Genomic DNA, 14636 nt, shown 5'->3' on the forward strand with positions numbered 1-14636 from the left:
GGAGGGGGGAGATTTGGAGGAGAGGACTAAGGGGGGAGTTTAGGAGGGAAGGGGTGAGGGGGAGTTTAGGAGGGAAGGGGTGAGGGGGGAGTTTTGGAGGGAAGGGGTGAGGAGGGAGTTTAGGAGGGAAGGGGTGAGGGGGGAGTTTAGAAAGTGGACGATTAATGACAAACGAAGTTATTCGAAACTGAATTTATTGTGATTTTCAAGTCAGAGATCAGAGTGATGAGGAAATTGAAAAAGGCCTTTTAAGTGGACAGAAAAACAGCGTGTTGTAATAAACCACTGAATAAAACACTGCAGGGGAAAGTTTAAACATATTTAAATGATATTTAACAAAACCGTGAAAAACAATCTGGGAAAAGTCCCTGAAGTGAGGGCGTGGATCTGAGAAAGAAGGAGAAAGGGTTGAATGAGTATGGTGGAAACTGGAATTGGTAAGGTGTCGGCTGGAGAGGTAGAAGAAAAAGGAAACAAAGGGGTGGAGCTGAGGTGGTTGGTTGTGGTTGTGGGCGGTGACTATGTGTTTGTGGGCGGAGACTGCGAGGAGAGAAGGAAAAAAAAATTGTATTTAAACGTTCGACAAAGGGTAAGATGTTCGGGGGATGTAGGGGGAAAAAGAAAATCAAAGAAAAAAGCAATACAGCGAAGGAAATAACAAGTTTACAATATATCGACGGGGGAGGGAAGTCTCGAGGGACCAGGCCGCACACGCGGTGCGAACAAAAAACGACTAATTACACACAAGTTTGCACGATTTACAAACCAAGGCTAACTAGAAACGCACAGTAACACATACACAGTAAAATAACCAGTGGAAATTTGACGAAGACACAAATGGGAATATACTTAATTTTGATGACGTGGAGAGCTCGAAGGACGCTTCCTCGCTGGAGGAACCGGAAGCGGAAGAATTTACCTTTAAGATGAAGGGAGTTTTTCCCACGTGCAATGACTTTCACTTTAGTTCTGGACTCGCTAAAATTGTTTAAAATGTAATTAGAGCATCCCACAAACCCCGAATACCTTTTATCTCTGGTGACAGCATGGGCCACGTAAACATACTGAACACAGAAACACTCAACTGGAAAGTTTCACTTCCCTTGCTCGTTTCCAAGTTGAGCCCCTTAGTTTATGTTGTGCAAGTAGGTATTATCAAATTGATGAAATCTACTTTCTGAAGTCTATTTTCCCTTTTGATTAACTACTTTCCTCATCCCTTTAAATCTCACCAGACATCGTCTTTAAGTGATTTTTCTGTACATCTGAGGACAGGAATGTGAGGAAGAGAAGCTACATAGTTGGAAAACAATTTTCTCTGAAAATCTGATATTTAACCTTTTGAATAACTGGCATTGCACCACTCCCATGAGGTGCACTACTATCGAAAATAAAGAAAAGTTCGTTTAGATAATTATGTCATCGTATTATTGCTGTTTCAGTGGCATTTGATATTGTTCATTGTTTCAGGTTTGTTGTGCCAATTCAATTAAAGTTCTTCTGAAATACACAAGCTGAAATTGTTTCTTTATACCATTGGTTAGGGATTGAGATGGATTGAAAGACTTGTAGAGAGGTGTGCGTGTGTCCATTGAGGTTTAGGTAATGCGGGAAAAGTTTTCTTGATTCTCCATTTTTGACTAGATAACAAAACAACTGCTATGCAAGGAGCTTGTTTTGTTAGGTGACATTTATCTAGGCATACAGTGTGAATTAAACTATTACATCAGCAATGAGAATGGGCTGAAAGGATGGCCTAGCTAGAGGTATAAAACACATCCTGACCCAGCTATAAACTATCATCCCGGGATTTCACAGGCAGGGTGATTCATCAACGTGTGTGCCGTCCCTCGAATGGGCGTTGAATGGGCGTCCCATTTTCCAGCATTCGTTAGTGGACGTTAAAGATCCCACGGTGTCCTTCGCGAAGAGTATGTGAGCCATCGCCAGCACCATGGCCAAATTCCTGTCCTAGCCAGCAGAGGGCGTTGCATCAGTGGCACAGCCGCACCCTCAGCCAATGATGCTACCCCACAGCCTTGTGCTGCATGCAAACGAAGAAGAAGAAGCCACGAGAATTCAAAGTGATTGTGCAAAGTTTATTGCACATAAATCCCCCAGCAATTTCTCTCATTCATTGTGTGATCGTTGTTGCTTGTTTAATTGTAAGCTTCTGATAGTTATGGGAGTAGGAGTGATAGAGTTGACTTTGTAACAGTGGTTCTGGGTACAGCGACTCCTACTCGTCCCCGTGAGTGATTGTGTAGCAGAGGGAACGGTAGTCCAGTTGGCCATCTGCTCTAATAGGAGAGGTTTTCACCATCTGCTCAACCTAAGGACGGGATGTAAAGTGAAGGATGACTTTAAACAAAAAATACAAAATTAAGTGTTATACATTCACAAGATTGTAAAAAGCACACGAAGTTTAACTCAAAGGATGATGGAGGTTAGAGCTCAGTAAGAAGAATCGAAGGTTGGACTTAACAAATAATCACTGTGTTGGATCAACCAACAACTCGTTTTTTATTTGGGGTTATAGTGCACAAGTCTAAGGAAATGAATGTGGTTGGAGATGTCTAAATACCAAAATGTTATGTACATGAAAATTGAATTTTAAATCCTTCTTCACCACAACCCTCATATGTCTTCACCTCCCTCACTGCCCATATCGTCACAGACCTTTTTCTTTTCATCCCCATCTTTCCCATCCCTGCTGTTTGTCACTAGTGTGAACTATCTCAGCATTTTTTCTCCCCAGACTTCACTATCCTTGCTTCATTTAACATTTGCCATACTTTCATGGATCTTTCTCTAATTCTCACAATTTATTACTGTCTTTTTCTCCACGTGTATTTTTCTAATGGAATAAAGGAGAGGACGTAGTAGTGGGAGCGGGTGACGTCAGCCAGAGTATAAGAGCCGATGTGGGGGAGAGAGAGAGAGACAGAGACAGCATGAGGTGACTGTTGAAGGAAGAACTGGTGGGATCAGCATGATGAGACAGACACACGAAATCAGTTTCACAAATTAGAGAATATTAGGATGAAGGAGAACATCTGATTTAATTGTGATCACCTTGATTAAGGATATAAAGGTGTATGGTTGTACGAGCATAGGTATAATAATCTGCAAGCTTGTTTCAAACACTTCTGCAGTGCAGTAGATGCTGAAATAATTTTCCAGATGTTTTCCTTTTCCTAAAATGTATTTTTTCCTCCAATTCCTAAAAAATACATTTTTGTATCCTCCACCTTCTTTGCGCTTCTGTAAAATGTTGATGACTTCTTAATCTACAACTATAAATGTCGATCTGTCTGTCTGTGTGTTACATATACACTCCTACACCTCTGGACGGATTTGGACCAAATTTGTCATGGAGGTAAAAGGTTGTACCGGCCAGGTTTTAGCTGGGTTAGCGGCTCCTTCGGCTGCTGGGAAACCCCGGGGAACTCCCAAGAAAAATGATAGGGTATACATACTCGCTGTTGCTGTTGCTTTGAATAGCGCCACCTTTGGTGAAGTTGAGCACTACAGGATGGATTGAATTTCCTCGGTCAACTGCCTGACTGTCGTCTTCTGTGGTTATTCTTACCACCACCATAGCTAGCTTTTCCCATCACTGGGGACGGGTACTTTTGATAGTAGTTTTATAAATCTGGTTGGCCTCTTGAATTAGATGACTTATTTTTGAAGATATTTTAAGGTAACTTTGTTCTACATGGAGTGATTCTATCATATTACAGGTAAAATCATTCCCTTTTTCGAAGGAAAAGTTTAAAGACCAGGCTCACGTAAATTGAAAGACTTAAATATAAATGTTACTGAAAAGTTATTTAATGAAAGGTGTTAACAAAATAATGACTAGTAATTTGAGGGTCAAGAAAGAAAGTCACCTCTTCAGGAGAAAACTTGGCCGCCCACTTGGTTAAGTATACTTTGAACCTGTGGAAATGATAAGTTAAACTCATTTCTCTGTCTGCAGTAGTTCTTTCTTAGAATGACTTAAATTGGCTGTAATATCAAAAGGAAAAGTGTATCTCACTCCTCAAATTTGATGCTGCCCTTGTTTTCGTGATCAAACATTTGGAAAGCCTGCAAGAGCACATCTTCTGGGTCGGTGCCTGTTACACACATTGAGACACACATTGAGTGTTACACACAGTGTTACACACATTGAGCCTGAATATAAATTATTAAATCATCGAGTCGTTCATCAATGTGTTTGAAAGCTGCAACAAGAGTTCCTGTAATTCAGAGATGTACTAACCGCAGAGCTTGGAACCAAAGAGATCAAGAAAAACCTCGAAGTTGAGTGGTCCATGCGCCTCCATCAGCATCTCGTCCAGCTCCTGATCCTTCACTCCAGTTTTCCCTACATATATTACACGATGAGTGGTTATCAATTATATCAACCTTGATCCTAATATAACAAGCATTCTGAGTATTGCGCTGCAATACATGTCCCCTACCAAAGTTCAAAGTGCCATAACTTTGTCAAAAATGATCGAATATGCAAATTTATGCACGGTTGATGCTGGTTTTCAAACTTGATCTGAGGTATGCTGAGACACGTGTGACACGCCTCGCCTCGTTGATAAGCCCGCAAGGTCGCTCCATGGAGCGGCCTGCACGTATTGCACTGTGTGAATTATATAAATTATTACCAACTCACGGTCCGATGTACTAGCGATTCAAGAGATATCCTTTTTTTATTTATTTATTAATATTTTCGTTTAATTAACGATATCTGCCAAACCACATGAGCTATCGCAAATTCCAAAAGGACATTTTAGTAGACTGACATGCTGAACAGATCTGTGAAGTTTCCCCTTGATTGGATCAAAAATGAGGAAGGAGCTCGGTTTTAAAGGTTCATGCTTTAAAACGTCATAACTCTGAAACCATGTGATGCATGACGTCATGCTCGCTGACTTTTTTGTTCGTCATGGGTATGCGATTCTGCCTGCAAAGTTTGGCCTCGATCTGTTCAGCCGTTGCAGAGAAAAAGGGGTTTTCGTGTTTTCACGAAAAACAATATGGCGACCGAACCACGTGACCTGTGACGTCATAATTACCATTAAAATATTCTACAGACCGAGTCCATCATATGGTGAAAATTGCATCTCAATCGGTCCTATTATTGCAGAGAAATTGTTTTTTAAAGGAAATTAAAACTTAAAATGGCACTGAGTTAAGGATCATCAGAATTATCAGAATTCCCAAAGTTCAAAGTGCCATAACTTTGTCAAAAATGATCGAAACGTCGTGAAGTTCGAACATGACCTGTAACTTATCATGAGGAAACCATGTGCCAAGCTTGAAATCATTAGCATTAAGCGTTTAGAAAAAAAGTCCGGAAAACTGTTCTTTGCGTGACGGACTGACGGACGGAGGGACGGAGTGCAAACCTATAGTCCCCTCCGATGTACACCGGTAGGGGACTAACAAGCATTCTGAGTATTGCGCTGCAATACATGTCCCCTACCGGCAGTCTGTCGTCCGGAAAACTGTGTGAATTATATAATTACCAACTCACGGTCTGAGGTAACTCGGCTAAAAATTATCCGATTTGCACCAAATAAAGTTTATGAATGGTTGCACAGACCCCTACTTCTCACTAAAAGGGGAAAAAGAATGTAAATCTGAGTTAAAATAAGTCCGCATGGTCGCTCTGTGGAGTAGACTGCACGTATTGCACTGTGTGAATTATATAATTACCAACTCACGGTCTGAGGTAACTCGGCTAAAAAAATTTCCGATTTGCACCAAATAAAGTTCATGAATGATTGCACAGACCTCTACTTCTCACTAAAAGGGGAAAAAGAATGTAAATTGGAGTTAAAACAAGGAATATTAACAGCTTTGACTTATCGCACTTCAAATTATAGTCCGGAAAACTGTTGGGGAAATTACCAAAGTTCAAAGTGCCATAACTTTGTCAAAAATGATCGAAACGTCATGAAGTTCGGACTTTATCTGTAACTTATCATGAGGAAACCATGTACCAAGTTTGAAATCATTGGCATTAAGAGTTTAGAAAAAAAAAGTCTGGAAAGCTGTTCTTTGCGTGACGGACTGACGGACTGACAGACTGACAGACGGACAGACGGACAGATGGACAGACGGAGGGACGGAGTGCAAACCTATAGTCCCCTCTGGTGTACACCGGTAGGGGACTAATAATGGAGGCCAATACACTTGATACAGCTTCAGGGCATTCACAACAAGAAGTCGAGAAATGTTTCAAGGCAAGAAACAACCATGGACAGATTGCCACTCCATTGCAGGTTACTTGAATTGAAGGTACAGGGATTTGTAACTTGGTCAGGCTGCGGCGATAACCCGCCTCTTCGCGAAGGACACCTGTAATATTTAAAGTCCACCGACTAATGCCGGCAGATGGGACATCTAGTTTAATGTCCATCTGAGGGATGGCACACAAATTGATGAATTGACCTTCCTGCGAAACATTAGGATGAGTGATAGCTGGGTTGAGATTTGAGCCCAGACAAGACAGCTCAGAGCATGTGTGCATGCCTCTCGATTATCCTGCTAGGCCTGAGCCACAATTGTTAATTTGAAGTTCAGTAAGGAAACTTGGGCACAAGGGGAAGTTATTTGACCCATCATGCCTTTGTGATATTCACGTTGATCCCTCCTACTGCATGGTGAGCTAATTATTGATATAACCTCAAACAAGTAGTGTGGCCTTGGTATTGGTACACAATGGCCTACTTGAAAATGGTCCAAAAGCTAAACACATACTGGGCAGCATGCTCTACTTCCCCATCTGAAGGAGGAAGTTTTGGAATTTACAAGCACATGGGCAAATATTATATAAACCATGCTATCTTTCTGACGTTCTCACAGGTTTTGAGTTGACTCAATGAAACAGATTTGGCATTATGGATCAGATTGTATCATTTGTTGGTTTACATTTTGACTGTGCTCACCAATTGCTAAAAACGTCTGCCGCAGATCGCTTCTGTCGATAACTCCGTCGCGGTTGTTATCCATGATGGTGAAGACCTGGTGGACATTTGAAAGATGTAGCAAGATTGGATTAGGTATTACAAGATTAGAATGGATGAGGATTGCATTTAGATAGAAATGATACAATAATGTAATTTTAGAAGACGTCATTTGGCCCATCATTCATGTGTTTTATCCATTTCCTATTAATTTAATCTACTGATAATATATTCAGATACATTTTTTAACCATTCACAGGCTTCAATAAAATAGCACATCCATGTCTCATTGAATGTATCTGTAGGGTCTTTGTGGCTGTGTTACCAGCTCAAGAGGCTACTCTTGTCAAATATTGTAGGATCTGTTAATCTCGATGGATACAAATGTGACAGAAAACTTTGAAGGATCATATATTGAAAAAGCACCCATTACCGGTACCTACTTCATTCCATAACAGCTGGTCATGTTTTTTTTGTTTTTGTTCAAAATATAGGGTCATGGAATGGTGAGGTGGTGATGGGTAGAAAGGTGACAAACGAAGAGTGGTCATGAGACAACAGACAGACAACTAGTAAGAGAATGAACGAGCAGGAAAAAAAAAGGAGGAAAAGAGGGGAATAAACAGTGACTTGCAAGTAAGAGCTTGGGGTTGGTGAAGAGGGGGGAAAAGGTGGGTACATGTCACAAGTAGAAGGTGACATGGGATGGTGTTGTGCTGCAAACTTGAAGCCTTGGAGACAATCTGGATATTAAACTGACTTTGGAAGTGGGAGAAACGATGCACAAAAGAGTGGGGATGATCATTTATCCTGGATTTTTTTTTACAGTTGCCAATGGGGGATTACAGGAAGAATATGATTGTGTAAGCTGGAAAAGAAAGTGGTAGAAAACAGTGGGAACAGCAATATGTGTAGTGAGAAAGCAGCTGGCCTTGTGTTTATGCTGTTTGTTTGTTTTTAAGATTGCAATGCTTTTGAGAGGTTTTGATTCAACAGTATCAAGGAGAGAGGTACGATGCTCGGGCTCCAGCCCCTGGGGTGAAAGGAGTAGCGTACTCCATTTGCCAATGGACAGCAGGCTCTACATCCCCATCCGAGGCCATGTGACCTTGTAAATTGTGAAAAGTTCAGGTTTACCAAGGAAGTTCTTGTCACAATGGAAAATACCCAATCTGCGGGTGACTTTGCCAGCCACCATTAATATATGTTCTGGCCATAAGAGGTCGTCATTGACGGCGAGGCCCAGTTCAAGGGATTGAATGTCTTCAAATGGCTGATAAAGGAAGTAGATACGCTGGCTTGTTAGCTGATCCTTCCAGAGAGACTGAGTGAGAGTATGAAATGTTCCCAGATTGAATGACATGTTCAATGTGCCACACCATTATCTAATCCATTTCAGGTTAGCAGAAAGGAAAGCAGCTGTTGCCGGCCTGTGCTTGGCATTTGGGGGTACCACACGGCTTCATGTGGAACGACTTGTAAAGAGGTTTCCAAGTTCATCAGAGAGGTCACTTATGGATTATCTATGTGATCAGGAATAAAATTGGACCAATAAGCTGTCTTGAGGCACTGCAGTCTCCACTGGGAGAGGAGGAGCCATATTCATGTGATGCATCCAAATATACTGTATTTGAGGGTCAAACCCCTCAGTCACTGACAAAAGGGGAAGCGTACTACCTACCATTTGATGTCACAATACTTTCAGTGTCAATTGAAAACAACGAGTTAGTTTAGCCGCTGACTGCATGTTTGGTAACTTGATGTGCTGTTGACACTGGAAAATTCAAATCACAAGGATTAGGAATGCCTATAATGAGCGGAATGCATTCCCTTGTTTTGAATATAGCCGCACTGTAGACTGATAGCCTATAGGCATTTTATTTTTATGTATAACCCCACGAAAAAAAAAAATCCTGCACAACTTGAAAACACAACACCAACTTTAGACCTCAATTAAAACCTGGTGTTGGTTTAACGGTTAAGGTGGCTGGCTTAAGATATAAGGGTCTTGAGTTTGAGCCCCTATCGTTCGGTTAAATACCACCAGGTGGGTTGACTCAGCTTGTCATCCTTCAGATGTCGGCAAAATGAGCACCAGCTTACTGGGAGCAGGGCGCACTGCATCAGCGACACAGCCGCACTTCCAGAAAAATAATGCAACCAGCAGCCACATGCTGCATATGAAATAAGACCCTCACAATTGATGGCAAAAAAATTTTTTCTAGTACTCTCTTTGGCCTAAAGGGACTCAAAGGACTCGAGTTGTGTCCCAGAAGCTGTATCATTTTTCCTTGTGGAACAAATACGAGGCTAAGCAAAGCAGGACATCACGCATACTTGTGGCCATCAATATGTAATTTGTTTTAAGCTATTCACCTGCAGTGTTTCAAGCTTTGTAAAATATACAGTATCATTTAAAGATGGTAGAAAGTCCCACATTTGCTTATCAGAGTTCTGACGTAATAACTTGTCTTCTTTATTCAAATCACTGTTGGGTTCTGATTGACGTAAACGAGCGTCATGAACTTGGGGCCATCTACCATATAAAACACAATGTCAGTTTGTGTGTTTGTACAGATGTCTGTCCCCCTTCATAAGGGTAGGTTTCAAAGGCCAATCTTTTAACATGAACGTGTGTTCACTACGGTTTATTTTTGAGGATAAAACAAACTCGAAAAACATTTTCCATAAAAGAATAATTATGTCTCTTTTATTGAAATTGTAGACGGTGGCTTGCAAACCAAGCCTCAAGGGTGGTGTACAGAGCGTTTTTTAAAAATAGCAATAAATACAACGCGGAGGGAGGTGAAATTCGCTGCACGTGACGTGAAACACATGCAGAGTAAATGGAGTGTTAATTTACATCCGTAGGATGTCTAATAAATAAAGACGTATGCACATTAGACACTAGGCCAAGGCTTCAAACTTTGGCACGCTCACGAGGCTGCACCGTCGAATAAACTGTTCCAACCTGTCATTTTGACGGGCGTTTTACTAGTATATTATAATGTATGGAAACTTTGTACCCGCACGATCCCCACTTCCCTTTCATACATACAGTACTCCGACCCTCCCCTTATTGGTCCTATCTTTTCCCAATTTTTTTTCCATTTTTTTTCTCCACTCTTTATTTCTCTCTCTTACCATCTGCCCTTCCTTTCCTTTCCTAAATTCGAATTATCTCAATTAATACCCTTTCCATCCAGTGCACACATTATAACACATAGGGCCTTGCATCCCCAATCAATATAAATTTCCTATGCGTATAAAAAAAAAAGATTTTTCTATAGTCCATGGAGATCCTTGAAATATTAATACATAAAGCATGAGGAGATAAGGCACATCAAATACAGTGAACATATTAATATAGAACAGGATTTGAACTCTACTGGAGGTAAGCAAAAACCTCAGGCCACTTCACCAAATTGGTTCCATGCGTTTATGGGTAATTAAAGAAACTTACATCTTTAAATTCCTTGATCTGAGCTTCCGTAAAATCAGCTTTTCCAGTTTCTTTCTTTCCCTGTAAAGTAAATGATACAATATAAAATTTCACATTTTAGCCATTCATGCCAAATCAACTGATTACAATGTAATATGTGCTGAAAGAAATGTGAAAGTTATCAGCAGTAAGTGAGGAAAGAATTTTTTTAAATGCAATTAAACAAACCATCTAATGTAAATTTATCAAATAGTATTGATGTGCACTTTTGAAGCCCTTGCAGAATAGCAGAGGTGTGATGACTTTTAGTCCAAGGGTGGTTAACCTAGATTTTTGTTTCGCAGCTTTTGGCTGTTTGGATGGTCGTTGTTTATGGAATTGATTGTTTATAATGATGGAGAATAACAGAAGGATTTATGAATGAATAAATTCAAATGAGATATTTGTGTTCAGATTGTGAAGACATCCAAATGTAATTGGAAAAGCATAGGTGACTATTTCTGTTGGGCTCTAGGGGCAAAGCTTAGGCCAGCGGAGGTCCAAACAAGGTAACAGGCCTCACGTCTTTCCTAAGTGTGGTTAACCTGCGTAACTACACTTCAGGTTACCCCAGCAAGTCTATGTGTTGCATATTCTGCAGACCCTTGTATAGATAGACCCTTTCAGTTTAACTTTTTTTTTTGTTGTCCTTTTCCCTTTATAAGGGGTGAGGTCTGATGGCACCGAGCTGCTTCCCTGCCTTGACCGTGAAACTCCTCCACTCCCCTAGTTATCCTCGGCCAACTCTTTCCCCTCTCCAACAACCCCCACCTTATTGAAATCCCTCCTCACACAATCTTCCCATCTCAATCGCGGTCTACGTCCTTTCCTCCTACCTTGCTCCCTCAACCTATCCGCTATCTTTTCATTCTCTCGTCCCACATCCGGACCAAATATCCAGCCTTCCAGACTTAAGTTTAAGAAGGACCGTAAAATGTACGTACATCACATAATTTTGTACTTGCATCTCAGGATAATTATAAACAAACCAAGAGTCCAGGGATAGAGCAGGACGAGGTCAACCTTATGGACAGACTATTTCTGTTGGGCTCTAGGGGCAAAGCTTAGGCCAGCGGAGGTCCAAACCTCCTAAAACACCGCCGAATGATCTTCTAAACCCAAAATGTAACCAGTTAATCTTTGTATTAAAATCTGTACTTGTGTCAAGTTGGGTGGAAATGTCTTCAGTGGTTCCCAAGTTGTCATGGTAACAATTTTTTTCAATTAAAGGGCACACGACCATAGACCTTTTGAACCCAAAATCTGATCACATCATCTTTATGTTCGAGTGCATCTTTTTGGTAATTTAGGTCGACATGACCCAAATATGGTCTCGGCTGTGATCATCACATTTTCATTTAATTCCATAATCGGTAACCCAAACTATTTGGTGATGGTATAAAATACAACATGCAATAATACTCAAACTACAACACAAAATGAGTTGATGATAGAACAATTTATTATATAATTTGCATTATTGAAATAATATAGTCTAAGCAAAATTTTTTTTTTTGTATACAAAGTCGAGGCTCATGTAAGAGCCACCATAGAAAGGTTAATAAAAGGATTGATTTGCATTCGTTTCTGGTACGTCAATAGGCACGCACTTGTGTTGTATCATATTGTATGCTGTAACAGTATGTTATAATTAAGGTATAGAGTAGTATTATTTGTTGATAATTTGTTTTTATGAATTAATCCAACAATCAAAACGTGCAGCATTTTAAATGAACAGTTCTTCAAAACACACACACACACACACACACACACACACACACACACACACACACACACACACACACACACACACACACACACACACACACACACACACACTCACCATGGCTGCTCCTTGAGGTAGGTGAGATGGAGACTGTGTGAGAGTTTAGTTGATTTGGGGGTAGGAGGGAATCTGGATGTGTTCGGGATGGGATGGGATGGGAAAAGAGTGGAAGAGTAAAGAGAATAGTGGGTTTTATACACTGAGCGGGGTTCCTTAGAGACCGGCTAAACATGGTAATGGACTCAGAGCTGGACACGTCCATTAAATGTTAAGGCAAACGTCACATCCGTTACAGCATCTTATCAAGCTTCACTGCCAAGAGAATCATTTTATCATAAATCCCTATTGCAGTCTCCTAAGATATGTTACCTTCCCAGGTAGTCTTTCCTGGTATATTACAATACAGGGGTTTAAAGTGTGTGTAGTTGTCACATCCGTTACAATTTTCTTCACTCACCTGTGGATTGCTAACAAGGTGTGTGAGCTCTTTCAAATGGTTCAGTCTGTCTGGTGAAATGTCTGCAGGTCTAGACATTATTTCATGTCTCATGGCTGATTCCTTCCCACGTTCGAGGTCTATAGTTGCCTCCAATATTGTTTGCCCAATTTCATTGCTTCAAGATCTTAAACACCTGTGTTGAGCAGTTCAATTCCTGAAAGGTGAAGATACCTACCCGTGAAGATACGGACTCACGGATATCTTGCCGGTTTAAACGTTTGTTGTCCAAGTCGTGATACTTAGGCCGTTTTAAATACCGAGTTTATATTTGACTAGATTTAATAAATAAATGGGTAAAACCAGTTTACAGAAATTAAATATTCCGATCAGGTGACAATTATAGTCTGGCTGGTTTATATTGATCGATTGATTTGTTTCAAAACTGGACGAGGGTTTCATGTTTTATTTGTACGGTACCGTGAAATGGGGTGAATAGGGACAGCAAGGTGAATAGGGACAGCAAGGTGAATAGGGACAGCAAGGTGAATAGGGACAGCAAGGTGAATATGGACAGCAAGGTGAATAGGGACAGCAAGGTGAATAGGGACAGCAAGGTGAATATGGACAGCAAGGTGAATAGGGACAGCAAGGTGAATAGGGACAGCAAGGTGAATAGGGACAGCAAGGTGAATAGGGACAGCAAGGTGAATAGGGACAGCAAGGTGAATAGGGACAGCAAGGTGAATAGGGACAGCAAGGTGAATAGGGACAGCAAGGTGAATAGGGACAGCAAGGTGAATATGGACAGCAAGGTGAATATGGACAGCAAGGTGAATATGGACAGCAAGGTGAATATGGACAGCAAGGTGAATATGGACAGCAAGGTGAATAGGGACAGCAAGGTGAATAGGGACAGCAAGGTGAATATGGACAGCAAGGTGAATAGGGACAGCAAGGTGAATAGGGACAGCAAGGTGAATATGGACAGCAAGGTGAATATGGACAGCAAGGTGAATATGGACAGCAAGGTGAATAGGGACAGCAAGGTGAATAGGGACAGCAAGGTGAATAGGGACAGCAAGGTGAATAGGGACAGCAAGGTGAATAGGGACAGCAAGGTGAATAGGGACAGCAAGGTGAATAGGGACAGCAAGGTGAATAGGGACAGCAAGGTGAATAGGGACAGCAAGGTGAATAGGGACAGCAAGGTGAATAGGGACAGCAAGGTGAATAGGGACAGCAAGGTGAATAGGGACAGCAAGGTGAATAGCGACAGCAAGGTGAATAGGGACACAAACTAAAAAAAAGTTCGGAAAGTTTTTTCGCTGAAAATTGATAACCATACTGATTTGTTGATATTTGGGTTGAAAGTGTTCTCTTGTTTTAAAAAAAAAAGCAACTTATAGTCCCTATTAACCCCATATATGGGTTAAATAGGATTTTTATGGCTGTCCCTATTCACCCCGTTTTACGGGTGACTAGGGACAGTCACTAATACAAAAAAATAATAATCAAGAAACAATCCCGAGTTTCCAACTTATTGCTAAATTGATAGCTCAGATGGATGCACATAATATGCACCCATAATATAATCCACGGTGCCAATGAAAAAAATATGGGATAAAAAGTTTCTCCAAACTGTCCCTATTTCATGATTATTATTTTTTTGTATTAGTGAGTGTCCCTATTTACCCGTAAAACGGGGTGAATAGGGACAGCCATAAAAATCCTATTTAACCCATATATGGGGTTAATAGGGACTATAAGTTGCTTTAAAAAAAAACAAGAGAACACTTTCAACCCAAATATCAACAAATCAGTATGGTTATCAATTTTCAGCGAAAAAACTTTCCGAACTTTTTTTCAGTTTGTGTCCCTATTCACCTTGCTGTCCCTATTCACCTTGCTGTCCCTATTCACCTTGCTGTCCCTATTCACCTTGCTGTCCCTATTCACCTT

At 40.8% G+C, this 14636-nt stretch overlaps 1 protein-coding gene across 1 annotated transcript; it reads right to left on the minus strand.

Annotated features, from left to right (window-relative positions):
* Nucleotides 1-2078: 2078 nt before the first annotated feature.
* On the minus strand, nt 2079-12508 carry LOC137438164 (myosin regulatory light chain 2, atrial isoform-like). Its single transcript, XM_068133174.2, has 7 exons — nt 12296-12508; nt 10435-10494; nt 6954-7029; nt 4268-4372; nt 4043-4121; nt 3894-3942; nt 2079-2332 (listed from the first exon to the last, which is right to left on the minus strand). Exons 1-7 carry the CDS (start codon nt 12296-12298, stop codon nt 2240-2242), a joined length of 465 nt encoding a protein of 154 aa, XP_067989275.1. The 5' UTR covers nt 12299-12508; the 3' UTR covers nt 2079-2239.
* Between the last annotated feature and the right edge of the window lie 2128 nt (nt 12509-14636).

The sequence above is a fragment of the Myxine glutinosa genome, chromosome 1 (genome assembly GCF_964187855.1).
Source record: "Myxine glutinosa chromosome 1, kmMyxGlut1.1, whole genome shotgun sequence".
Classification (NCBI taxonomy): domain Eukaryota; kingdom Metazoa; phylum Chordata; class Myxini; order Myxiniformes; family Myxinidae; genus Myxine; species Myxine glutinosa.

Coding starts and splice junctions, on each gene's coding strand:
- LOC137438164 (XM_068133174.2), bottom strand. Junction 4,373..6,953: donor GCAGACGTTTTTAGCAATTG/GTGAGCACAGTC, acceptor TAATATATGTAG/GGAAAACTGGAGTGAAGGAT. Junction 4,122..4,267: donor CTTTGGTTCCAAGCTCTGCG/GTTAGTACATCT, acceptor TGTGTGTAACAG/GCACCGACCCAGAAGATGTG.